The following is a 26,530-nucleotide window of genomic DNA, read 5'->3' as shown; positions in this document are numbered from 1 at the left end:
CCGAGTTCGATAACAACTGTCTACACAGAATCTTGGGCGAAGCTAACGGGGATTAATAGACAGGCAAAGTAAAGAAATTATTTCTAGCTTGACAACCTTTGAGGGTCATTTCAGCACAGAGGCTGGCCTGCGAAGCGAGTCTTTAGATAAGGTCACTGTAAGAATTTCTCAAGGAAATCACAGAGGACTCACAAGATCAAGACAAAGTGATTTCTGAACTAACAGTTTATTAAGGCTTGAATTCTTCTATAAAGAAAAACCAAGATAGATCCTTTTGAACAGGTTGTGTCCACTACAGCTGTGGCCTTTTAGATAAATCAGAGGTTTAGCATTTCATATAATGGATCCTTCTGCAGTGCTGAAATCTGTGGCCGACCCGACAACCCCCTTACATCAAACATCTTACAATTATCCTTAATGTACATGTAAGCCCTGTACTTTAATCCCAACCAGCTACCAACTCCAGAGGCAATAAAAGTCCTCGGTGACATCCTTTAGCGTCTCACCTCTGCCCTCCTCTGCATGTCAGAGTGGTGTTGGTGAGGGAGCGCCCATGTCCCCTATATTGCTTCAATCAACCTAGCTATCGGTTAGTGCAAGTACAACGATAATGAAGATTAGAGGCTATGAGAGGTGATTACACTGGCAGGGTAAGAACACAATGCAGCATCACAAATTTACTTCCTCTCTGAAACTTACAGTTCATACTCGGGCGACTTCTGTAAAGTGCATTACTTGAGCCATTTCACTTTTATAATAAGGTAAAGACAAAAAAAACAAAACAAACAAACAAAAAAACAGGATTGAAGAATATACATCATCTATAACCTAAATACGCAAACATCTACTTTTGGCCACAGTTATCCACACAGGTGACAATATTATCCGTATCATCTTCAATAATTAAGAAAAAACAAAGAAAATTTTCAATAGAATCTGAAAAGTGAGTTTTAGTTCATTTGAGGCTACATCAGGATTAGAAAATACACAAAAGATGGAAAATGAAAGAAGCAGCAGATCTGTTTTCGGGGGCTTCTCTCTGCATCACAGCGGCCAAAGAGATACTTCAATAAATCACATGATCAAAGGGAAGAAAATCTGTGATTTCTTTTTTTAAAATGACTGTGTTCTTATTTAAAATGTGCTAAGGAGGGGGGGGGGAGGGAGAGAGAGAGAAACAGCACTGTCACCTTTAGACGCAAGCCACATGGAGGACCTTCTTTTCAGACATCTTCAGCAGACCCACTGTATTTCAGCTCGCCATGCATCGGCACACACATCTCAATATTTTTTTAGTTCCCAAATGTTTTTTTTTTTAAACATAATTTAGAACTTGCTGTATCAGGATCAGTAGATCCCAGCTAAAACAAACTATATTTGAAACAACCAAAAAACACACAGAAACCACATTTCATTCTTATTTTTTTTTTCTTAGTTGATAGTAAATCAGTTACATTAATTTTTAGGTTATACATTTTTAGGCTTTCTCCATGAATATATAGACTCCTACGTTAAAGCTTAGCATTACGACCAACATGAAAGAATTAGCAAAACCCAAATTCAAGGAAACAGAGAAAAAAAATACTAAGGATTAAGACAGAATGACGGTGAATGGACAAATATTTGAACCCTCTCCCCTGTTTTGTGGAACAAAAAACACAAGAGCATAAAATTCATTAAACTTAGCAGTTACATCATTATGTAATTCTAACAAAGCAATTCAAGATGGTGAATTTGACAAATTGCTCAGGTTGACCAGGTTGTGGAGACAAGCGGAATCTGTTGTTGAAACACAAAAAGACAACGCTCTCAGGACAAACATCAAAAGAAATTTTACAAAAAGGAAAAGAAAAAAAGAGGGCTGTGAAAGTGTCATTAGTACAATTTTTGATTTAAATGGTGAGAGTTCTGGTTGTGAAGGACATATTTGTTGTTTCTTTCCAAAAGCCCTTCCTCTTCTGAAATGTCTTAAGTCCTGTGTGACTTCACACTTTCCCTGATTTCTCCAGCAGTGTCACTGTTTGAGCAGTTCTTTTGACAAGTCACTGATAATTAAAAACAAAAATAAGGCTCCAGAGAAAAAGTTTCTGAAATGAAAATTGTCAGTAGTAAGCCAAAAAATAGAGATTTTGTTGATCTGAATGAAAAATAGTTAAACCACTTAAGTTTTGTCATCCCAGTTCCAAGTCCCAACATTGCCTTAAGGATCCTTCAACCCTGTTGGCACAGATAAACCTATAAAGCATGGCAATGCTGCCCCCAAATGGAGACAGAGGGGCATGACACGTCTGTTCCTGATTGTACTGAAATATAAAGTGGCAGTCAAACCCTGATTCAATTGGAGAGAGGAGGGGGCGGGAGCAAGAGAGAGAAAAAAAACATCCAGTAAGAGAAAAGAACGTGATGGAACAAGAATAAAAACATGTTTTAAAAAATTAGAGTGTGGTGGCTGCTTGGTAACATTTAATCAGCTTATTACTGTCGCACAAGAATCGATGGTTGGTGGAACAAAAAAATAAAACAAAGAAACGTTCACCAGGATTAAATAGAAAACAGAAATGAGGGGCTTCGTTGCATTTTCATATTCTTCTGTCTTTAAATCGAGTCCTATTGTAAATGATCAAGCCGAGGATAAATGTCTTCTATTGTTTATTCCTGTTTTGGCGCTCCTGTTTGAGAGGAAAAAAATACGTTAGACAAACAAATGGTAAATGTTACTACAGTAGAGTTCAGGATATCATAAAACCCTAAATAAAAGACCCTTAAGAGAGCTTTATTTTTCTTTTCACACTACAGGCATAAACTTCAATGTATTTTAGTCAGGATTTTATGTGATAGACAAAAATGCATATTAGTGATGTCAAAGAGAAGTGTGTGTGGTGTGCTTTTATTATAAGCTTGATAAAAATCAATACCTTGTAAAACTAGCTTTGGCTGCAGTCAGCCTCAAACTCTTTTGGGGTCCCTGTGCCATGTTGGCACATCAATGTAAGGGACTTTCTGAAATGCTAATTCATTTTAGTAGGTTAAAAAGGTTCATTTTGCTCTCATCTAACTAGACCACTTTATTCCATGTTTGGTGTCACCCTAGTTTGGCTCCAGCCGCTTCAGGAAAGCTGGACTTCCAATGACTATCATCGTCCATAAAGACTAGATTGGTGAAGTGCGGAAGTAATAGCTACATCCAAGGTCACCGTGTCCAGCTTGTTTTTTTAAGTTTCCAGTTTTAGCACACCTGAACTGAAGAAATGGCCTCTGTAGATCTTGATGAACTACTGAGGAGGCAATTGAGCCATTTAATTCATGTGTGTCGGACATCCAATACAAAACTATGAGAATGTTGGATTCCCATGCATTAAACGTATTCTTCCACTTCCTAATTAGTTTGGACTATCACATAAAATCTCAATAAAATACACAGATGTTTGTGGTTGGAAAAGGGCAAAATGTTAAAGTATTCAAGGGTCAAGAACATTATGGTAAAACAACGTTTTTAAAAAGGCAACATGTATCTATTCAAAACACAAAAACGTTTTTAAAGAGGTGTTTCTTTCTCCCTTTAAAATATGTATTAAATTAAAAATTCTTGGGATTTTAAAAGACCCTGTTAAGAAATCCAGATGTTTACCTGATCCAACCGAGAGCGGTTCTGTATCTGAGCAGGTTCAAAAGTCTGTCAAACAAACAACAACAAAAAAAGAAAGATAAAAACAGAAAAATATTAGCCTCTTAGAAACCAGCATCTTCATAAAGAGCATGGTTGCACATCTTCTTCAAGCAGCCGGATTTTTATAAACAGTTAGAAGGCTTTACCCACCTTGCGCACTTCCTCTTCCTCCTCCTGCCTCTTCTCATAATGAGAAAAATCGTCAAAGATGGAGGTGGTGTGTTTGTAGGTGGCGATGATCTTCAGCACCTGCTTGGCCTTCTCCAGAGGAACCTCCTGGGTATCGCGGGAGTTGGTCACTGGCTTGTTGTCGTTGTTCTCCAAGCGGATGTGGCGCAGCTGGCTGTTAGGCACGTCCTTAACGAACAACCAGTCCACGTCAAACTTGCCTTTCCACTTGTCCTGCGCCCAAACACCAGCGCTGGTCCCGTAGTCCACTGGCGAGCGCATTTCTGCCACGCCACAGAAATGACCGCTGCCGTTGACGCTGAACAGCAGGTACACTGGACCCTTACCATTCATTGCACGGAAGGCTGAGTCCAGCCGCTTGTTGCCATGCTCCGTGCTACACCAGATGGAATACTTGATGGAGCGATGAATATCATCCTCAGAGTAGCTCTTAATGATGAAAACGCGGCCATTCTTCAGGTTCCAGTCAAAGTCCTTGGGGTTGTAGCTATGGGAGGCACGCAGCTTTTCCAGCACTGGGTGGGATTCTCCACCAGGTCCCTGACTAGTAGACGTTAAGGGGCCATTGTTCCCACCACCAACAACTCCCATCATGCCACTCCCATCTTGGCCGAGGCCACCCTGCCCGTAGCCTTGGTTACGATTGCGTGGCGCGATCCAGCGGGTCTGGGGCTGAGGTGGCTGGGTGTGGTTTTGGTAGGGTTGAGGTGGTGGCTGATGGTGCTGGTGGTGTGGCGGCTGAGGCTGTAAGGCCATAGGCTGCATCTGGGGTTGCACTAATGACTGGGGAGGTGGGGGCTGCATGGGTCCTTGCTGTATGGGGCCTTGAGGTGGCATGCCATGAGGCAGCCCAAGAGGCTGCTGCTGCTGCAGTGGGGCTGTGGCTACTTTAGTGACTGGGCCCTTGTCCCAGGTCCCAATATTCATGTTGTGTTTAATAGGTGGTGGGGGCAGAGCCCCCCCTGGATTGGGCATCCCTGGCTTCACCTTCAATTTTAACTGCTGCGGTTTGGCAGGCTTGCTGGCAATGGCAGCCCAGGAGGTGGGCTTAGGTGGAGGCATTCCTATCGGTGTGGCTCCATTCCCTGTGGCTGTCACTGCAGGCCCACCAATCACAGACCCCACTGCCTTGACTCCTGACCCCTGACCAGTGACATCCCCTCCAATCTTCAGCCCAACCATCCCCTGTTCTAGGCTGTTCATACCAGGAGCTTTGTTCAGGGTGTCGCTGTGAAACCCTGTCTGACCGTCAGGCACCAGAGTGCCCCCCAGGGAGCTGGGAGGATAGCTATAGCTGCCACCATAAGCTGAACTTTGAGTCTGCTGGCCCTGGGAGCCACTTGTGCCCCAAGCAGAGAAGGCAGGGTTTTCAGGAAAAAAGTTAAACCTGTGGGGGTAGATACTGCTTCCCAGTCCTCCTGGCTGGCCAAACACGGTGTCCGGCATAAAGTGGTGGTCTCCATTGCTCAGAGGTCCATAGGGTGTGAGGTAAGGAATTGGAGGGTCCCCACCTGTGGACCAGGGAGCCTCACTCAGTGGGTAAGGAAATCCAATGGAGGGAGCATAGTAGCTGGACATGTAGGGATCGGTGATGGACTGGTAGCTGTTGTTCTGAAATAAGATGGAATAAACAAAGAAGTGACACTGAAGCTCAATTTAAAACTGGCAAAACATGGTACAGGGTTTCCCTCAGTGTATTATAAGCCTGGTAGGCCAACAGGCTGTAATTGCCCCACACCCCCGTCCCCTCTCCACCACCAGGAATAAGCGTTGTTTGTTTATTTTAAATAGGATTTTTTTTTTTTTTTTTTTAACATAAGAGTAAAGGTGTGACAGTGGACGGATTAAGCTCGGTTTAAAGATGGTGCAATGAACTGGGCGTGGGGGTGAGAAACCAATTTCGCCATCTCTGCACCTGCCCTTTGGGTTCACACATTATTATTTCAAATTATGATGTCTGCTCGTGCATCTCTGATTGTTTATAACCAAATGTTCCCCTACCACTCGGCTTAGCAGAGTTTCCGGGGGGAAACCTTGTGGTGTCTCTTAGTTTTGACATGTAAGCAAAATGACTGTTTTGGATCATTCTTAAAAGCATAACACTTTAATCAGGTATCTGCTCGCAGTTATTATGCTGTGAGATTTAATAATGAAAATAACCAGAAAAAAACAACAACAACAACACTGAAAGTATGATTTACCTGAGTAGATTGACCAGGAAGGTATGGCTCAAAGTCATTGTCATGGACAGTCTCCTTCTGATGCAGTGAACCATTTTGCACTGCAAATATAACAAAAATACAAAAAAGAAGCAAATTTGAATTTACAATGCTGGCAGATGGAGTGATGTTTTAAAGGGGGTTATGGTAGAGAAGGTTATTTAGATATGAAGACATGGGGCGCTACTAACAAAGCATGCAGCACATGAATGATTTCTTTGTTTCTTTGCAGCCGAAATAACCACATCACATTACTACTAGCTGAAACTATTTCTGATATATTATAAACAACATGTTTTCTTTACCAAAAGACAAAAAAAATATAAATTTTAAAGGTATCACACAGACTTGTGATGCTATAAAATTACAGAAAATCTGCATCCTAAACCTCCAAAACAAACAATTTTGCAAAAGCAAAAACAGATGCAAATATTACACATAAATATCAAGATACATCTAACAAAGACTTAATTCTCAGATGTTTTACCCTATTATGAGTTAAAATACACAATGTCAAATTAACTAACCCTCTACTACATTAACAACAGATAAACAATGATAAAACTCAAATACTTATTATAATAATGAAAAGCAACAAATTATTGGTTGTAATTTAGCCAATGAAGAGATATGCCACACATAATCAGATTAAACGCTTTGCTTCAGTAGGACACATTTATACTGAATAATCCTAATAATAAAATGCTGTAAAATATGACATCCTACAAAGCATGTGAACAAAAAGTGACTAAGGTTATAACTAGAATCTAAGCTAACATCTTGTTTTTGAGAAGAAAAATACAAAATATAAAACTAAATTAAAATTGACATATCTATTTACTCTGTGGTTGTACATTGTAATACTATATTTATCTACAACAGCCCTCTTACCACTCTCTGTCTACGTAACAAACTCATAAATAATTATAAGTAGTATAATTAATTTAAAATAGTTTAACAAAAGAGTTACCGTTAACAACTATTAACACCTGAAGTCTTCACTAGAATACTACAATAAAGACCATAAATATTCAATTTCTTTGATAAAACAAAAAAAAACTTGCATTAGAATAAGTCTTACGATATATGACAAAATACCAATATATGGTAAATATTTTACATATGCATCTAATAAAATATGTTGTGTGGCTGCTGTTTGTGTTCCAATCGCTTGGCTGCTGTTTGCGTTATTGGCTTCACGCTCCCTCAAAAACAATTTGTTATTGCAAGTTGTAGCTTGGAGATTTTTCAGTGAAAACAGAAATGCCCAGAATGTAATTTGTTTTCCCCCCTCACTCTCCATTTCTGATAATAAAAGCCATGGTATATGCAGGATCTGCCTTAAGATTTGCATCATTTTTAAAAATCAATAAAACACATTTGATTTGACAGATGAGCAGATGCGTAATTAACCCAGGCCAGATCACCTCAAATAATTTATGGTTTCATTTTAGCTTAACTCATTGTGTTTTTTGGAAAGGAATGTATTTTTGATTTTAGGTAGAATGCTCTCTATTACTGTTTTTATGACCAAATTACATTCCACAGCAGAAAATTTGATCTTTGAGTAGAATAAAATGTGTTCAAGTCAATTAATCATGTGATTAACTACTAAAAACACAAACATTTAACAAAAAATGTCTGTTAAATGTCTGATGAAAAAAAGCTGCTTTGAAACAAAAAAGAAAACATTAAGCACTTTCTTTTATGTTTGAGTGACAATTTATCACATGTTGGAATAGAAATTAAGGGGCATAAATCACCCTAAAATTTCAGCTTTTCAGATACATGATCTTGGTATAATTGAAGAGCTTATTTTTGCTTTGAGATTAATTTCTGTAGACAACTCCAAATGCCGTCAACATACTAATTTAAAAGATTTTTTTTAATTTTCCTTTGTTAAATTTGTACTTTCATACAGAAAATATGTCCATCACACTTTGACAAATTTTAAATACATTATCATAACTAAAAAAATAATAATAATTGTATTCTTTGGCAAACTAAGTAGGACTGCCACATTAATACCATAAAAATATAATTGTGTCATCACCTACCTTTAGACGCTTGTCCCTTTGATCTCTGAGTTTGGGTTGATCCAGAAAAACAAAACAAGAAACAATGTTATTTTTAGTAATTGAGACTTTATATTAAGAATATGTACTGTTTATATATATAATCAATATTCATGTCATCATTCTGCCAATTTTATTAAAGAGACTATGCAGGGTATTTATAAAACGTAGTCCTGTAGTGGACAAACACGATGCTTAGGGTGAGTTACTGTCGGCTGTACTGAATATTGTATAATTTTCTGAACATCTTAAGTCAACTAGCCAGCTAATGCTAGTCAGACTTCAGTAGCAACTTCTACATCACAGCAACCTTAAAATGGCTTTCTAAACGCCAGCGGTTCTTAAAGCAACACGAATACATGTTTTCCACAAGGTATTTCTCTCGGTAAAGACACAGAAACAATTCCACTAAAAGTTACTGTTCAAAGAGCAAGTTACCTTGTGCCATTATGTAAATCTGTTTACGTTAACTAGCTTTAGGTTTTACCAAATCAAGTGGTGGGATTTTTGCAGCTATGTAGCTTGCAAAACACACGATTTCTGTAAAAGATACATCCGACAACGTGATGCATGCAGAGCTACAGATGTCATCCCTCTTAAACGTCAATAAAACCCTTGATCATTTTCACGGAATGCAGCCAACTCGCTAGCTACATGCCAACGCTAATGGCTAGCTAGCACTTCCGAGGAATAGCCATAGCCTAATAAATCGATAACGTTAGCAGGTAGTTAGCTCGCAAGCTCTCAACTGGCGAGATAAGTCGTCATTCATACCTGAGGGTCAATGCTTGTGGTAGACATAATTCATTAAGCAAGTCCCTGGTTTTCTCACGGAGCCTGAGCCTGTGACTGAATTTCAACCCCCGTGATTTGCAAGCAAGTTCACAGCTCAGTCGGAGTTAGCTTCGGGGCTAACAGCGCCGCTTAGCTTATGGCTAGTAGTTGTAGCGCAGGCTCAGCTGAGTATTCTCCCAACTTCCACAGTTCAAGTCAGACGCCTCGGATTCTGTATCCCAAAGGTTTCCAGTCCGAGTTCAGGTTTTCCGAGGTTAAGCGCGTATCGTCGTGTGGCACCCTGTGGATCTTGGATATTTATGACTCTGTGTTCGCCTCTCACTTAGTCTCTTTTTTTTAATTCCACAGAGAGAGCACTCCTCGGTTACGTTAAAGCCCCGCACACTTCCCCAATGGCTGCTCCATCCGGGCTCTGAGCTGTCGCTGTAATTCACGTCCTCCCCCGCGGGGTGGCAAAACTTTCAGCATCTTCTCCAATAACCATAGAAGCATGAGATAATAAAAATCTAAGCGCATATCAATAAACTAGGATATCTTCGGACAGGTAATCTTCTTTACGTTTAGCGTCATATATTCACTTTGATCATTACAGCCAATGACGAACCCCAAATCCTGAGATTAACATTTTTTTTAACAGATTACTTTTTTTGTTAATTTTGTTTATTTTATTAAAACCTGCCCCCCACTGTTGCTCTTAGCAGAGGTGGGGAGAGTACCCAAAAATTGTACTCAAGTAAGAGTAGCACTACTTGAACATATTTTGCTCAAGTAAAGGTAAAAGGTAGTCCTCCAAAAAATTACAATTAAGAGTAAAAATGTATTTGGTAAAAAGTCTACTCAAGTACTGAGTAAATGATCAAATTATCAGTCATTTAATATTTACAAATTGCACCATCAAATGGACCAAAATATAAAGTTAAGAGGAAATATGGGTATTTTAAGGACCAAATGACAATTCATATAAGTAACAAAAATAACAAAATCAGACAAAATATATATTTTTTTCCAAATCAGTTTATTTCAACACAAAAATTAAGAAACTTTAATAAAAACTGCAGGTGTGTGTCTTTGACTGGTGAATTTTGGGTTAAAAAATGTTTGTTTCTCATTCAGTGGATAGAGAATCCAGACATTTTACTCAAGTAAGAGTAGAGATACTTCATAATAAATTTGCTCAAATAAAAGTAAAAGGCACAGCATAGTAAAAGTTCTCCCAAAAGCATAAAAACGTACCTGAACTAAAAAAAACTAGTAAATAAAAGCTACTCAAGTAAATGCAACAGAGTAAATGTAGCTAGTTGCTATCCAAATCTAGCTTTTAGCAACTTTGTCAATACAACATAAAGAACTGAATAATTTTTAAAAATGTAAAGGTAATACATTTTATGATAGTTTCAGAAGTGTTGCACGAGTAGTGTTAAAAATATTTTTTGTGAAGTCTATTCTTACTCGTCACTTTAGTTTTGTGCTTTTCTATTTTAATGCACACAGTTGAGCTGCTGATCAACCGTGTTTTTTTTCTGCAGTATCTGTGAGTGCAAGTGAGGCCAGGAGATGTCAGCAGACTGGTTTCCTGCAGGCCCTCTTATATCAAAAAGATCAGCTCATGTGAGACTAGAGTGGACAATAACACGTGGTAAAATATGGCCACAGTGATCATTAATCATCTCATGTGCAATTATCAGATCTGGATGCAATTTTTGAGTAGATACATTTTATACATATGCACGATATGCATAATTGCAAATCACATGAAGTCTTTGGTTGTAAGCACAGTTGAAGGCAGAATAATTCTGAAGTTGAGTTAAATGTCAAATGATAGTAACCAGGGGGTGAGAAGTTATCTAAGTCTAAACCTATGTCATCAAGACTCATGATGTCCTTATTTTATTTGTCTCATAAAAACTGTGTAATTGAGCCAAAACCACACAGATTCACATTTAAACGGGAGAACTACCCTGAACAAACGTAGCTACACTGAAAAAGGGCCCTGCTTTTGATAAACAATTTTTCATGTTTATCAGATTTTTATTTACCACTTTTGAAAAACATATTTTCTTTTCCTTCCTCTTTACAATTATGAACTACTTTGTGTTAGTTTACTGTGTTCTTTTCCCCATGAGGTGCAGCCATAGGACAGGCATGGCGTGTCATTCAATCAAGGATCAATGAGCATACATTCTGGCAGTTGGAGGATTTTCTAGAAAACTTTCTCCTGTAGGCCGCTGCACAGCGCCCCGCTGCTCATCATATTATTTCAGCTGTTGTTCTGCACTCACCTTCAGTGTGTGTTCCACTATGGACCGCGAAAGGGCTGACTGGCACAGGACAAAACGAGAGAGAAAAGCTCACATGCTGCAGAATGTCGGATGACAGGAGTACTATGCTGCACATCCTTGAGGAGCCTCGGATGAGGGAAGAAGTGGAGAGACTTCGGACCTTCCAGAACTGGCCTGCAGATGCACCCGTGGCTTCAGGAGACCTGGCTAAGGCGGGCTTCTTCTTCCTGGGTTCTGGGGACAAAGTTCAGTGTTTCTGCTGTGGAGGGGTTTTAAGGTTCTGGGAGCAGGGTGACAGCCCAGCCGTTGAGCATAAGCGTCATTTCCCTACTTGCAGCTTCATACTGGGTCAAACTGTAGGGAATATTCCACTGACGGTGGGCTCCTCAGACTCTGTGGATGGCCAGCTGTTGAGTCAGCTCCAGAGGATGACTATGGATGATCAGGGAACAGCTGGACAAGCAGTATACCCCGAGATGGAGACAGAGGACTCTCGACTTACCACTTTCCACAACTGGCCCACTGAAGCCTCGGTGCAGCCAGATGTTCTGGCCCAAGCAGGGTTTTTCTACACAGGTACTTACTATCAATTCCCTATCAGAAGTACTAAAATATAACATTTTCAATGAGCTCCTTTCCTTAGCAGTTTTTAGGCAAAACCTGAGCATCCACTAGAATGTTTCAGTAGACGTTGACTGCTGTAGTGACCTCCTCTGTGTGAGAGTTCATGCTACAATAGTTCCAGCTGAGTCAGGATGTTGTGAACAGAATAAACTGGACAAAACGGGAGCTGCTAGGCAACATGCAGTGAGAACTCAAATTTATAAAATACCATTAACAAACATTTCAAACAAACAAACAAACCTGTCATTACCATTACTGTCTTCTAGATTGGGAGAGGCAGGGTCAGAAATTTTAAGCTAATTTTTATTTATGTATTAAATGCAGCCGTTTGTTCTTGAGATAAATTTCTTTGACCATCTGAACCAGAAAGCAGTTGTATTCGGATTGTATTTGAAATATAGATAACATTAGAGGCTTGTCCATCAAGCTTGAAAGTCTAGCGAGTCTTTATTCAATCAAACTCTGTCTAAAGAATTTTTTTTAATCTCAGGTCATGGTGACAATGTCAAATGCTTCTTCTGTGATGGAGGACTGAGGAACTGGGAGCCAGGGGATGACCCCTGGCAGGAACATGCCAAGTGGTTTCCAAGGTAACAAGAGGGCTGTAACAGTGAGATGAGAAAAATATCAGCTAAAAACAAAATTGTATTTTTATTATACACAATGACATCTATAAGATTTAACCACTACTTATAAATCAATAATTCTCGTGTCATTGTGTGTGTTCAGTGTTATGTCCACGGTAAGATTTGCTCCACATGTCGTATTGCAATTAAGCCAAAAACATTTTGATCTCATGTAACCACAGCACATTTTTACACATTTGCTGGATCCCCTACATGACGTGTGGCATAAAATGAGACTTCATATAGGTTTCTTTCATCTTCTTGGCCCATAAAGCCTGGATTTAAGGAGGGAACAACTTACAGTTGTTCTCAAAATCTCCCATCTGAACGGCGGATCTCTGAAATCTCTCCGAGGATGAGACAGGGCTTTTGGCTGAATTAGTGATTAATCCTCTTCTTTCCCAGCCTTACAATTTAGGTGGACGGTCATGTTTTGGTACATATGCATTTATTTGATTTAGGAATATCCGAATGAAAGGGAATGAATACAATATCATATCACATTTAGTTTTTTAAAAATGTACTATTTCCCTTTTGACTTAAAAATTAAGCCTCCCGCTGGGATTTTGTTAAGGGATCATACCTGTTGCCTATCTTAAAAGCGGCCTTCTTACGTTCCTCAGATGTGAGTTTTTAATCCAGTCACGAGGGCAGGAGTACATCAGCAACATTCAGGATGCTCATTTCCACCTGGGTGATACTATGGTAAGAGTCCTATTCCTTTAATTAATAATGACTTAAACTACATGGATAAATGAAAGCACTAGACCTGTGCATAAATGCCAGTTTGTTATTTATTGACTTAAATAATTCATTTAATTCACTGTAATAGAAAAACAAAACCTTGGTTTCCAGGGAGGATCTCAGACTTCCACAGGCAGAGACGTTGGTGGGAGAAATGGTAAGTCTTACCAAGATTGAAAATGGTACAAAAATCATGTATTAATAGAGAGATGAGAAACAAAATGGTGGCCTACTGTCTGATCCCAGATTCAAAGTATCCACATGTCTTTTTTGATTTAAACTTCTTGATTATTTCTGTCCAACTTTGCAGATTATTGCTTTTCTGGCTGACAAAAAGTATTGCACAATCTCTGTTTTAAGCCTCAAGTTAACATTAAAGTAAAATTTCTTTCTCATGTAGCAGGTTCATTTTCTTTATGTTGCTTTCAGAAACATGATAAAAAAAAATAACGTGACATGCATTCAAATCTTTATTTAATCAACTCTTTACAATTCACATGTCTTTTATGAAAGTGAACAGGCCAGGACTGGTAGCAGCACAGAACTGACTGAAATTATCTAAGCTTGTTTTTCTTCAGGGACTGTGGCCACTGCTAAATGCATTTCAGGGTGTTTAACTGAGTGTAGTCACACAGTGAATGTAACACAGTAGTTATTGCGTGAAATGTTAGAAGAACCATAGCAATCAGATTTTCTGCAGACATACAGAAAAGTACTGCAGCTAAAAATGTTTAATATGTTGCTATACAAAAAGTAAAGTGAATGTTTTTTGTTTTTCTCTTCCAGTTTTGCGTGATATCGTACCATCTGAGGCCTCAGGTCGTGTGTAAAGCCAGTATGGTATTCGGTCTCTAGTTTGAAGTCATCTTCCTCTCTTCTCTCACTCTCTTACCCTTCAGATATGGTCGGAGGTCTGGGAGCTTCATCAGCCATGCTCTCTCCTGTTGTGCAGACTGTGCTGCAGATGGGGTTTGAAGCTGGCGTGGTGGAGAGTCTGGTCCAGACCAAGTACCTGCTGACAGGCCAGTACTACACCTCAGTGTCTGAGCTGGTTACTGATGTTCTGCGAGCAGAAGAGGAGGAGAGGCAGGCAGGGCCAAACAGCAGAGGTAACAGAGATGGAAACAAATTTAAATATTCACCAGACTACTGTGCTTTTGGAGATTTGTCCATGTTTTATATGAGTAATAGATTTTTTTTTCAGCTTATTCCTACCTCCCTGTTGAACAGAGACATGTTACTATTTATGGAAAATACTTTTTTTATCAGTAATTAAGGGAGTAATTTTCTCACTTTTTGCATAATAAATAAGGTTTTCTGTTGTACTTGGATGTATTTTTCACAGTTTTGCAAATTCACTGCTGATTTTGTAGAAATCCCAGCTTTATGAGCAAAACAACATATATTCTAAGAAATCCATGTTCCTCCTTCAAATTGCAACTTCCGACATTTTTTTTTGTTGACCCGTGCCATCAGTACTAATACAAATAAAAATTCCAGATAACCTTTTGGGAAAGAAATACAGAGCATCAGCTCAGACTTTTGCAACAAGCTAAACATTAAAATCTCACAACTTTTGGTTTTTAAAATGAAGTCTGTTGAGCATAAACATTATTACAAATATATCACATTTGATTCTGCATCACATTTACTTGAAAATAAGTGGACATTTGAAAAAGAGGACTTCAACTTTGGAAGTATTTTAAAACGAGTAATATAATGCAAAAACACAACTTTGACCAACTGCAGAATTAAAACACTCAATTTTAATTAAAGCCAAGTGTTTATGTTGCGTCTTAAATTTGTTCAATGTAGAGCAAGAGAGGAGCCTGGGATCCAGTGCAGGAAACGTGAGGACCGAGACACCCGTCCCAAAGAGAGGTCTGCGTGCTTGTGAAATCCAATTATAATGAATTGGCATTTAATTTTTTTTGCTTTTTCACTATTTTATCTATCTTGATGTTTTAGTCACAGAGCCTACCCCAACCAATTGAACTTTTTTGTTTGTGTTTTCCACCAGTAATGGATCAAAGTCCTGAGGAGCTGCTCAGGCAGCTGCAGGAAGAGAGAACTTGTAAAGTCTGCATGGACAAGTTGGTATCCATTGTCTTCATCCCCTGCGGTCACCTGGTGGTCTGTGGCGATTGTGCCGCCAGCCTGCGTCACTGCCCCATCTGCAGAGCTGTCATCAGAGGCAGTGTTCGTGCTTTTATGTCTTAAGGCTGTAGTTAAAAACTGCCACTGCACTGGTGTTCCACAGATTCCCCTTGAATTTGCACTGCCTGCAATCTTCAGTGAATTTATAAAAATAAGGAGTGCTGGTTTTATAATGTTATACAATAAAATTTTTAGGTTTAACTTGTGCACTGTCATCATTACATTCCTAAAATCACTCCCAAGACTTTTAAAAGAGCATGGTTTTTCTTTTTATTAACAAACACTTACCATATTTACATGAACACAAAGTACAGTTCTGGATAAACAGGGTTACACAATCAGGTCACATGAGGTTGGAGCAACACAAGACAGAAAACAGGAGAACATAATTTACCACCTTTTAACACAAAGAAAAAAGAAATATTTACAAAGAAATGGACACATTTTCAGTTTGGACCAGCACAAGCAGAACCATAACTACAACCAGGACTTTGGGAAAAGTCTGTATTGCACCCGGAGGAAGACTAGCTTTGACATCTTAGAAGTATTTTTTTTTCTACTAAGACTGATAATGTTACAATATTAGACCCTTTGTTTTCCTAATCCACTGAGCGAACAATGAGTGCAGCTCTAAATTACAGGAATGAGATCTGAATTATTGCAAAGTCAACCAACAGAAGTGTTTAGATGTTTTTCAGGATCGTAACATTTACATTCTGTTTGTCTGGCAGTGAAGAACTCTTCATATCACAGAGAAATCTAATGCTTGCCTTAAGTACCTGGGCGGCTGCTGGCAGTACAGGAAAATTGTAAAAATGAACACTAGTCAAGATTTTTGTTTATACAGTGCTCTGCAAAAGAATTCAGAGTCCTTGAACTTTTTCAAGTCAAAACCACAGATGGAAGTTGCGACCTTATGGAAAAGAACAACACAAAGTTAGTCACAATGACAACAGCAAGCCTTTCAAAATGTAGCTACACCAAAAGAGAAAAAGCATTAACAAGAGAAACCATCAAGAGGACCTTAGAAACTGTGGCTCGGGTGGAAGAATCTGTCAACACAGATAATTATTCTAATTAGTCACCCACACCACAAATCTGGCCTTTATGAAAGAGTGCTGAAGTTCACTACATATAGTGGAGACAGCAAACGCATGGAAGAAGGTGCTTTGGCCTAAATGCCACACTAAATGTGGTGGAAAACTTTCTCTGCCCTAATCCCCCTGAATAGAACAACTCTGCTATGAAGCATGATGGTAGGAACACTATGCTGTGGAGATGCTATATTTCAGCAGGGTCAGGGAAGCTGATCAGAGTTTACCCGTATTTTCCGCACTATAAGGCGCACCACATTATAAGGCGCACCTTCAATGAATGGCCAATTTTAAAACTTTTTTTCATATATAAGGCGCACCGCATTATTAGGCGCATAGAATAGACGCTACAGTAGAGGCTGGGGTTACGTTATGCATCCATTAGATGGAACTGCGCTAAAGGGAATGTCAACAAAATAGTCAGATAGGTCAGTCAAACTTTATTAATAGATTACAAACCAGCGTTCTGACAACTCTGTTCATTCCCAAAATGAATAAACAGCTGTTTTATTATTTTCCCCGAGGTAAAGTAAGTGACGTGGTATTTTCGTGACACAGTTTATTTTTTAACAACAGCAAGGTATAACATATAGTGGAAGGGAACTTTTCCTCGATTCAATAAACACGTAAAAAACAGTCTGTTACTGCTACGGTAAATCAAACATTAGTGCAATCACAATATATACTGCTCAAAAAAATAAAGGGAACATTTTAAGTGTGAAACACCTGTTTAAGTGTTCCCTTTATTTTTTTGAGCAGTGTATATCCACTTCCGCACCATTGATTCGTTAATGTTAAATTCTCTGGCTGCTGCTCTATTCCCGTGTTCTACTGCGTGACTGATCGCCTTGAGCTTAAACTCTGCGTCATAAGCGTGTCTCTTAATAGGAGCCATTTTGGGGTCTTTACACAAAACCCAGTGTGCACTGCGCGCTTCTTCTTCTACGGGGGAAAATGAATGAACTACGGCTGCTTACCGTAGTTGCGAGACCTCTTGTGGCTCAATATTGGTCCATATATAAGGTGCACTGGATTATAAGGCGCTCTCTCAGCTTTTGAGAAAATTGAAGGTTTTTAGGTGTGGAAAATACGGTAATTGGAAGATGGATGGAGCTAAATGCAGTGACATCATGGAAGAAAAACTACTAGAGGCTGCAAAAGACTTTAGACTTCACCATCCAGTAACAATGAAATGTTTTTAATTCAAATATATCCATATTTGACAGTGACCAAGAGAAAATCCAGGCCTAAATCCAATTGAGAATATGTGATAACTCTTAAAACTTCATACTGCTGGGCTGTAAATGTGCAAACCCCAAGACTTAAAGCTGTGTTTGTTGCAACAGATGGTTGTACTTATTCAGGGAGACTGGACCGAGATGTTAACCATACTTTACAGATTTTTATATTTAAGCATTTCCAAACTGATGCACCAATTTGTGTTGGTCTATCACATTAAACAGCAATAAAATCCATTGCATTTTAAAGTTCTGATAACATGAAAAGGTTTAAGGGATAATAATACTTTGCAAGGCACTGTAATTCTTTGTTAAAGCATACTAAAACCAAACAAATGAGAAGCTGAAGTTTAAATTCAGTTGGTATCCAACCTGAGTCATGTGGAATGGAATGTATGTTGACTGAGAAAACACACTTTTAAACTCTTCCACCTTGTACAGTTGACTATTTTCTGTTTCCCAAACAGAAACATGCCATTTCTGGAGGAGATATGAAAGCTTCTCACTATGCACATGATCCATTTGAACACCAGAGGGCAGTAGTGATTCACATAACATTAAGGCAAAGGAAGCTCTGACAATACAAGACTGGTGGGTAAACTGATGGATATGTTCTAAAAAGTGCTGAAGTGAGTAATGTTAATTATGTGTGCTCAGTTTTGTTAGTAAAAAGTTAAAATGAAGCTGATTCAGAATAAAAGCCAAACGGGCTTAGACTCGTTACTTAGACACGAGTCTAAGTAACTGGTTAACCAACTTCAATCAGTTGTAATTACATACAATGCAAACTTTGATAAATCTTACAACTGATCACAGCTCAGGCTTCCACCGTGTACAGACAGAATATAAGTGTTGAACTGACAGGGAACGAAGCCCCCTGATCTATTCAGGTAGAGATTTAATTCATCCACACATAACATCCATATCCAAACAGCTCAAGCTCCGCTGTTTGCAATATGAAAAGGTATAACAATCTCGGTTGTTTGCGCCAAGTTAAAAATATGCCTTGCAACTTTTGAAGGATTGTTTGTAATGAACGCCCTACCCAGACCTGTCTGCTGCTAGGGGAGAAGAGTTGAAGTCAGAACAAAAGCTTTCAGGTCTTTGGCAAACACAACACCTGGCACTTCAGAAATACTGACTCAGAAAAACTGTTGTAATAAAATGCTTCAGATATAAAAGTAACATTTGCATGCCATTTATTGTGTTTGAGCACCTCTTTGCAAGGTGAACACTCTTTTCCAGTTCTTTGAAATTTTGAATTTCCTTATTTACATTTTCTATTTTTGGCAGATGTGCCTGTTGTACTGGTGCTTTTGTTGTTTCCCCGAGCCTTCACTTCTCCGCTCCCTTGGCTCTTCCTGCTTTGCTTCTGTATTTATGCATACAGATCCTAAAGTAAACAGGCAGCAGCACAATGGTTCATTCTGCAAACTCTGCCATAATTCAGCCCAACGGTCAAGATCTCAGCCAAACCAGCAGTAATATGCTAAATCACCATCCTCTGTGACACACAGCTACAGACTGGGAATGCTGGTTGCTCCATCATCCTATGTAGTGTTTTCATCTGCTGAAATATGTCCTATACAGTAGAGCTAGCTCATAGTGAAAGCTGACAGAAAGAAAATAAATGATACTTTTATATAAACACAAATACCACTAATGGTAATTCCCAAATCTTGTAACAATGGACTGTTATTGTGAAACTGACTTTTCAGGGCCACACACAAGTAAATTACATGTTAAGAACTGAAACCCAGAAGGAGACGCCTGGTGCTATGAGAAGCTCTGGGATGTGTGCGTGAGTTGGGGTTGGCATGGGGGCGTGTGTGCGGGTGGATGGGTGGGTGTGGGGGTGTGTGTGTGTGTGTGTGTGTGTGAAGTCAGCCATTTTGGCTCCATGGGAATTTGCTGTATCACCTCCCTCGGTGGATGCCTTTCCTATTTACGTAGACCTGGAAGAGCAGGAAACATGGAAAGAGGGAAAAGAGGATTAGCACTTCTTGGGTTTCCTACTTACACACACACGCGCACATATATGCACAAGTGTGCACATGCAAAACCAGCCCTGGATGAATTCATTCAGAACATAACTCCCTGTAGATTGGAGAGAGGAAAACGTCCTCCCTCCCATTAGAGACGGAGTTGATTAAACTGTCAGGAAGCTCATTAAATATTCATGTCATGTTGGCTGAGAATTATTACATGAGTTCTGTGGCTTATTGTCATGAACTTCTTTGCAACATTTAATTAATTAATCCGATTTTTGGACAGAAATGTGTATGTGGTTAATGTGCTTCTCTTAGCTGCTTGTGACATGGACGGACACACACACACACACGCCCCCACGACCCCACACACACGTATGCACACAATCAAGTCACAACTGTGCCATGGTAGGGCTTTGTATAAAGTACTACAACAGAACGTAGCATGTTTCAGACTGTGGTTAATTAATAAATTCAGGTATTATTTAAGTTTTGAAGAACAAGGAATGTTAATAATTTGTAGTGCCATTAAGACACTTTTTATTTATTTTAGAACTTCAGTTCAGACTTTGAAACTAAAATTTATAACTTATAGAGTTATACATTTCAATAGATGTATTCCAGTTAATTTAGATGATTATGGTTGACAGCTAATAAAAAAGAAAATAAGTCGTTTTATCAAAAAAAAATATTGCAGAACATATTGTGCTGAGAAGCATGTACAGTACATACACTGAATACCAGCTCTGGGCTCTTATTGCATCAGTTACTGCAACAATGCAGCATAGAGATGATCCGCCTGTTCATCTCTATGCTCTCTACTGAATTAATATTTCAGTGATATTCCAATTTATTGAGATGGACCGGTACAAAGCTTTTTATTTTAATACTTTGAAGAACATAGAATTATTGGCGTGAACAGTTAAGTTGTAGACATTGTAGATGTAGATGCAATGCCTTTAGGGTGACATACTTACAGGTGCATGGGCTTTAACAGGAGATGAGATGATTTTTCATTGACATGGTAGAGTGGGAATGGATCAAATCCACCAATAAAATCAACTGAAAATAAAAGATCAAACATATGATTTATGGAGCAAATAAAAAGACAGAACAACAGAAAACAACAGAAAACAAAATAAAAGCACATCAAAGTAACATAACATCACGGATGACAAAAAAGATAAGTCACTATATGAACATGGAATAAAATGTAAAAGAAAATGGATCCACTGGTGGCATTTTAAGAGAAAAGCTTCCTAGTTATTTTATCTTTGACCAAGTTAGAAAAAAAAAAAAAAATCTTGCTGAAACTTTTTTAATCTGTGCATCCGCCTGCGGCCAACAGGAAAGCTTAGGAACAGGTGAAAGCTTGCCAGCTGTTAAAATAACCTCAGCCTTTTTATCGCATAGAAACAGAAGCAGCCTTCAGCCACCAAACAAATAGCCTTTTTTGCTTATCCTCCTTTTAAAGAGTTCAGATTGTAGATCAACTGGCGATTGCCATGTAATGCAAGGAACAGAAGAGCATGCTTGTTGCAAAGTGCGGTGAACCTTTCACCAATGGGAAGAAGTGTTGAGATGGTGGAAGGAAAACCTCTTGAGACTGGTTACAATGGCAGAGGAAAGAAAGCGGAGGCAGGGGTGCGTCACGCCTGTCGGTCTGACTGACAGGGGCTGAAAAGATTACGTTAAGGGAGTGCGTGTAAAAGAGGACAGCATGTCCAGGAACTGTGAGTCGTGTGTAAACTGCAGGGGAAGAAACTGAGACTGAATTTGATTCAGTTCAGAAAGGCACCAAACAAATAGTGCTCTAATAAAAGAGGAGAAATGGAAAGATCTGTTACATTCCACAAATGAACAGCCGCTAAGGAAAAACGCACATGGGAAAACCTACTGGGAATCGACCCTATCCTGATAAGTGGAGACAGAGGTGGTCTGCTGGACACTGATAGGTGGTCAGGGTGGGAGCCAGGGGGCTGGTTGGGGTTATGCTGGCCTATGCTTTTCCTGTGACCCTGCCCTGCGTCCCAGGGACTTACCATTTCATCTGCAAACCAGATACAGACACACACCTGCCTCAAGCGCACGTCTCCCCTGGTATTTCTACACAAATAGCTCTCTCATTATAAGTGGGTGGGGATCTACCCCCCACTATGATGAGCTATGCTGCACAATATAGTTAACTGATAATTATATTTGCCATTTTTAGACACAATAACACCTCTTGGGACTTTATGGTCAGGTTAACATATTCGTCAGTCAGACAAAGACTAGTTCAAAGAGAATTATAGGATGCATTAAATATGAACATGAGATACTTGGGATCTGGTGCTAATCATATTTTCCCCAACAATCTAAGTCTAATTTATGTCTGTCAATCTATTTGTTTCACCACAGAGCCTGTGTGACATAGATCCTATTATTTGTAAGCTTTCTCTTTCCACCAGGATTCTTTGTGAATATTGCATGCAGCCCAATTTTTTGTGACTGTGCATATTCACTCAAAAATAGCTTAAACACACAGCTGGTAAAGAAAATCATGGTCAGATCACAAGCAGAAAAAGAAAACAGTATTTATGTTTTTAAGAAATATGAAATATATGTTCTTTCTTCTTTTCAGTTGTGTTTTCCTTTGGTTCTGAGCAAACGTTGCACAAAACAAATCCCTATGAGGCTCAATCAGAAAACTTCATACCATGCTCATTCAGTTCATCAGAACCAAAACTAGAATGAATACAGGCGAGAGCTTGTCAGAGACATCCAAGCTACTCACCAGAATTTGCTATGTTAAAGACGTAATGGTTTCTCACCTTTGTGGAGATAAGCAAAGTGAAAAAGACAGTCTTGGATGCTACAGTCTACCGTTTCTCAGACAGCTGCCAGCCTGTTGCTGTGCTGAACAGAATGTACCTGAAACACTAGTAACTGAACTTCACATTGCTTAAATCAAACAGCTATAGCTAAGAAGAACCAAGACAACCTTTTCTGAACATTTTGTTCAAACACAATTAACAGGAACATCATTGTTCCTCCTGCATAGAACAGTATGTTGTCAAAATCCACTGTTTTGGAAAAAATTGCCTTTGTTCATTATTTATTTTGCTCCATTGGATCACCATTAAGAAGGACAACCAACCTGAAAAGTTTTGAAATACATAAAGGCACTATCAGCTGAGAATAACATTCGCTCTCTATGGACCATTTAGTTTGCCTTCTAGTTCTGTCTTGAACCCCGTCTTCTTTTTTCTTGTGTCTCTGTCCTGTCTCACATTCCCAGTTGAATATGAAAAGTATGGATATGAAACAGATCTGTTTATCCTTTAAACATGAAACATGTATTCATTTTACGCAATGTTCAGAATGAAGAAATCTGTGTAAAGAAATCTTAATCCTTTTTGAAGCACTTTTGTTAATATAAGTTCTAGGAGTCTTAACCCTATTGCCAAAAATGTCAACATGAAATAAAGGCATTAGTATTTACAGATGATTGGCAGATGTGTATTTTTTATTTTTTTGACAGGGCAAATGGCTAAGGCGATCTCTTCCTAGCAGATTTTTTACTTGTTCAGGCATACGCAAGAATTGACAGGAATGCGGGTCAGAAATGCGGTTCATGTAAGACAAAAATGTTTTAGTTCAAATGAAAACTTCTGTAATCTCCTGACAAGTGTGTAAAATGTTTGGTTACTTGTGCTGAATTCAAAGAGAAAATGAGACAAAAGAGCAGGAGGGTAAAAATGAGGTTGGTGGGAAAAAGGCAAAGCGTGGGGAAGATCAAGAAAAACATGCAAGGGACAGCAGAGACTAAAACAGACCAGACGGATAAGGTCGGTACTTCAAAGCCTGTCTGCTACACTGGCTCTCCATCTGTCACTGTCCACACAGACCACTACACAACCGTTGCTGCTATAAATTTACTGTAATGACCAGCTTAGCAGTTTTGTTATGTTTGCACGAGACTTGATGTGATGAGTTTGTTTGAAGTTAATTATCAATGAAAGCATGAAAAGATACTTCCATGAATGATGGCTTGAATGTTTTATATTTTTGGTGGACTTGTGTTTTACCTGAGGTTGAACAAAGTATTTATTTTTTTGGGTGTATGATTGGGTCTGCTTCAACATTTATCAGATGCCCTCCTTGCACGATGGACGAGACTGCACTCAGCATTACAGAGACTGCTGATCCATACTACATTTCTCACTAAATTTGCATAAATTCATCCCCAAACTTGAAATGAATCTCCATGATGCGTTATTGCTGCCTACCGACACTCAAACATTTTATAACTCTTCAGCAATAAAACTGTCTTCTGTGAGAGTTATTTGTATTTCGGTTCCACACCAGCTGCTGCTTCTTTTTTTTTATAATATCTTTTACTTGCAGCAGCACCTCTGTTTCTTTGTGCAGCTGCAGAAATGGCTAGCCAGAAAATCTGGAAGCAGCCATTCTCTGTATTCTCTACCTTGGCAGATGCAGGAGAAGCAGGCATTTATTTTAAGTGGTCGGCAAACAACTGGTCTCCACTTAGTTTTTAAATAAAACTGCCAGCTCTTCAGCAGCTTTAACTATTTCAGTATGGCTGCCTTCTAGTGTCTAGTTTCCCTCTAATGAGGATTTACTGCTTTTCACAGGCTCTTTTGTGCATCATTTGTGTTTTTATTTGCAAAATGTTTCATATTGCTGCATTTAAGGCTATTGTTGAGCAATAATACATGCACATTTAGATGAGCGTGCTTCGTCAAATTTTGACACCAGTTTGATGACATTTAGAAGATAAAGGAAATGGTTTGTTTTACTAAGAGCTCAATGTGGTGTCCTTGTGCTCCGTTCGGAGGTGGACAATTCCTGTCAACTGAGAGGCTTTAGGAAAAAGTTACGCTATTTCAGGTAGAAATTTTCCTTGAAGACACATGTGGTTGTCTGCTGTGGTGCAGCCTGGTTAGGTGATAACCCCTCCACCCGCCCCACCTGTGTACTTCTATCATCATCAATAAAGTAGCTCTAACTTTATCTATTCAGTAATCAAGAAAGATTTGATTACTGAATAGATAAAGGTTTATCTATTCAGCCAGTTGCTAAAGACTTGTCAGCTGCGCATTCCTGATGTAAATCTAATATTTATTAAAAAATGTGCTCTATTAGATTGAGATTAGGTGACTGTGGAGGTCATTAAAGTACACTGAGTTTATTGTGTTATTTGGGAAACCAGTCTGAAATGATCTGAGCTCTGTGACATGGTGCATTATCCTGTTGGAAGTCGCCAAGAGAAGACAAGAATGCAACGGTCATAAACGGATGGAGATGGTCAGCAACATTAGACTTTTATCTTTCAGCAGTGATCTGGGAAACTAAGAGGCCCAAAGTGTGTCCCTTTAAAAATATCTTCCACACCTTCACGGATGTGAACTGTTCAAGGCAGGAGTCTTCCATGTTTTTATGTTTACTCCGATATGCTGTCCTAGTTTCCAGTTCGACATTGAAGCGTGGCGTGGTCTTCCATTTCTTTAGCCCATCTGTTTCAAACTTCGATATCTTTTTCAGACCTTTATCTGTAAAGTCATGAAATGGATGTTAAGATCCCAGAAAATCAGCAGTTTCTAAAACTGCTGATCAACAACTATCCCAAGTTTAAAGTAATTTAAAACTCATCCCTATTCTGACACTTGGTGTGAATTAAGTTGTCGTCACAATGCCATGAATGAACTGAATTGTTGCCATTTGATTGATTGACAACCTATTTTTGTTAAGGAGGATTTGAACAATGTACTTAATAAAGTGGATGTTGTGTAAGTATTTGTGTCAAAGTTGAATTAAAATTCTGGCAGAAAGAATCCATCATAGTTTTTTTGACATTGTGAGTTTCTTAAACTTGGAAAGTGTGTTTTTGTGTATAGAACAGGTATTTAAATTATATATTTTCATCTGGGAGAAATAGAGGCACACAAAAGTGATTGGAGTAGAAGTTGTAAGAATCAGTGTTCCTTAAAAAAAAAACTTAGCTTAAAAAAACTACAAAGCCATCCATCCATCCATCCATCCATGGTCTGCTGCTGATGTGACTCAGCATGAAGGGCGGCATCATAATTAGATGAAGTGAGCTTATCCCGGCACTAGGCAGCTAACTCCATGACCTACTTTGCAAAGAGGATTTTACCCACTACTCACTCTGCCGGTGTGCCTGCATGCCGCTGATAACTGGAGAACAAATTCATACATAGAAATGCTCAACAAATCAGCCAACGAGTCAAAGTCTGCTAAACATACAGGAATACAAGCAGAACATCAGTATGAGTGAGTGCAGATATGCAGCCTCTCTCTAAGTTATGGGGGAAGAGAGAATTTGGGACATCACAAACACACTCACACCCTTATTATTATTAATAAAGTCTGAAAGTCTGGTTAAGCCCTCAGCTGATGGTATATGATGCTTGTTATTGCATCGTGTGTTTCATTGCAATCTTTTTACCCAAGTCTGAGCACTCAGATATAACTCTGTCTTCTCCCTGGAGAGTGTACAGCGTGAGAAGAATTCCTGTTTTATCTCCCTCTTCGTGACAAGCTCATCTTGTTTTCTGTTTCGCTCTTCTTTTTTTTTTTTGCTGAATGTTGCCTCATCTCCTTTTTCTCATTTCTGCTAAACACCTCCCTCAGCTCCTCTCATGCACTCCTTCTTTCATCCTTCCATTTATTTTCTGTTTTCCAGGGGATTCTTTCTACCTTCCTTCGCCTCAATTGGGTGCAATCAGCTGTGGGATTTATCGACTGGCGAGGTGCTTAATAAGGCTGATATAACGAGTGACCAGAGACCGGCAACTTTGTACAAGCGCAC

General features: G+C 39.0%; 3 protein-coding genes across 5 annotated transcripts in view; 1 reads left to right on the top strand and 2 right to left on the bottom strand.

Moving 5' to 3' along the window:
- Positions 1-207: 207 nt before the first annotated feature.
- Positions 208-9,367, bottom strand: LOC102233845 (YTH domain-containing family protein 1). The gene is made up of 6 exons (XM_005801668.2): positions 8,925-9,367; positions 8,133-8,157; positions 6,058-6,137; positions 3,818-5,467; positions 3,629-3,673; positions 208-2,669 (listed from the first exon to the last, which is right to left on the bottom strand). The coding sequence occupies exons 1-6, from the start codon at positions 8,949-8,951 to the stop codon at positions 2,643-2,645; spliced, it is 1,854 nt and encodes a 617-aa protein (XP_005801725.1). The 5' UTR covers positions 8,952-9,367; the 3' UTR covers positions 208-2,642.
- A 1,860-nt stretch (positions 9,368-11,227) lies between these two features.
- On the top strand, positions 11,228-15,576 carry LOC102220596 (baculoviral IAP repeat-containing protein 7-like). The gene is made up of 7 exons (XM_023325385.1): positions 11,228-11,800; positions 12,339-12,438; positions 13,098-13,179; positions 13,330-13,375; positions 14,118-14,327; positions 15,034-15,099; positions 15,239-15,576. The coding sequence occupies exons 1-7, from the start codon at positions 11,308-11,310 to the stop codon at positions 15,436-15,438; spliced, it is 1,197 nt and encodes a 398-aa protein (XP_023181153.1). The 5' UTR covers positions 11,228-11,307; the 3' UTR covers positions 15,439-15,576.
- Positions 15,577-18,820: 3,244 nt separating this feature from the next.
- The window catches only part of LOC102220331 (sodium/potassium-transporting ATPase subunit beta-1-interacting protein 4-like), a 50,850-nt gene continuing 43,140 nt past the window's right edge, over positions 18,821-26,530 (bottom strand). The window contains exons 6-7 of one of the 3 annotated variants that reach the window (XM_023344305.1): positions 20,673-20,757; positions 18,821-19,662 (exon numbers count right to left, since the gene is read on the bottom strand). In XM_023344305.1, the coding sequence (XP_023200073.1) occupies positions 19,653-19,662; positions 20,673-20,757 (95 nt within the window). In that variant the 3' untranslated portion in view covers positions 18,821-19,652. Of the gene's footprint in view, positions 19,663-20,668; positions 20,758-26,530 lie in introns of those variants that run through there. The other 2 variants (XM_014469748.2, XM_014469747.2) reach the window with 2 other exon arrangements.

The sequence above is a fragment of the Xiphophorus maculatus genome, chromosome 1 (assembly GCF_002775205.1).
Source record: "Xiphophorus maculatus strain JP 163 A chromosome 1, X_maculatus-5.0-male, whole genome shotgun sequence".
Classification (NCBI taxonomy): domain Eukaryota; kingdom Metazoa; phylum Chordata; class Actinopteri; order Cyprinodontiformes; family Poeciliidae; genus Xiphophorus; species Xiphophorus maculatus.
Note: the sequence above shows the minus strand (reverse complement) of the source record. Positions and strands in the feature narration are given on the sequence as shown.

Bases quoted from the DNA above. Each gene is read 5' to 3' on its own strand.
- LOC102220596 (XM_023325385.1), top strand. From the start codon at position 11,308: ATGTCGGATGACAGGAGTACTATGCTGCACATCCTTGAGGAGCCTCGG. The intron at 14,328-15,033 runs GTAACAGAGATG...TGTTCAATGTAG, and splicing joins GGCAGGGCCAAACAGCAGAG to AGCAAGAGAGGAGCCTGGGA. The intron at 15,100-15,238 runs GTCTGCGTGCTT...GTTTTCCACCAG, and splicing joins GACACCCGTCCCAAAGAGAG to TAATGGATCAAAGTCCTGAG.
- LOC102233845 (XM_005801668.2), bottom strand. From the start codon at position 8,951: ATGTCTACCACAAGCATTGACCCTCAG. The intron at 6,138-8,132 runs GTAGGTGATGAC...TTATATTTGCAG, and splicing joins AAAGGGACAAGCGTCTAAAG to TGCAAAATGGTTCACTGCAT. The intron at 2,670-3,628 runs GTAAACATCTGG...CCTCTCAAACAG, and splicing joins ACCGCTCTCGGTTGGATCAG to GAGCGCCAAAACAGGAATAA.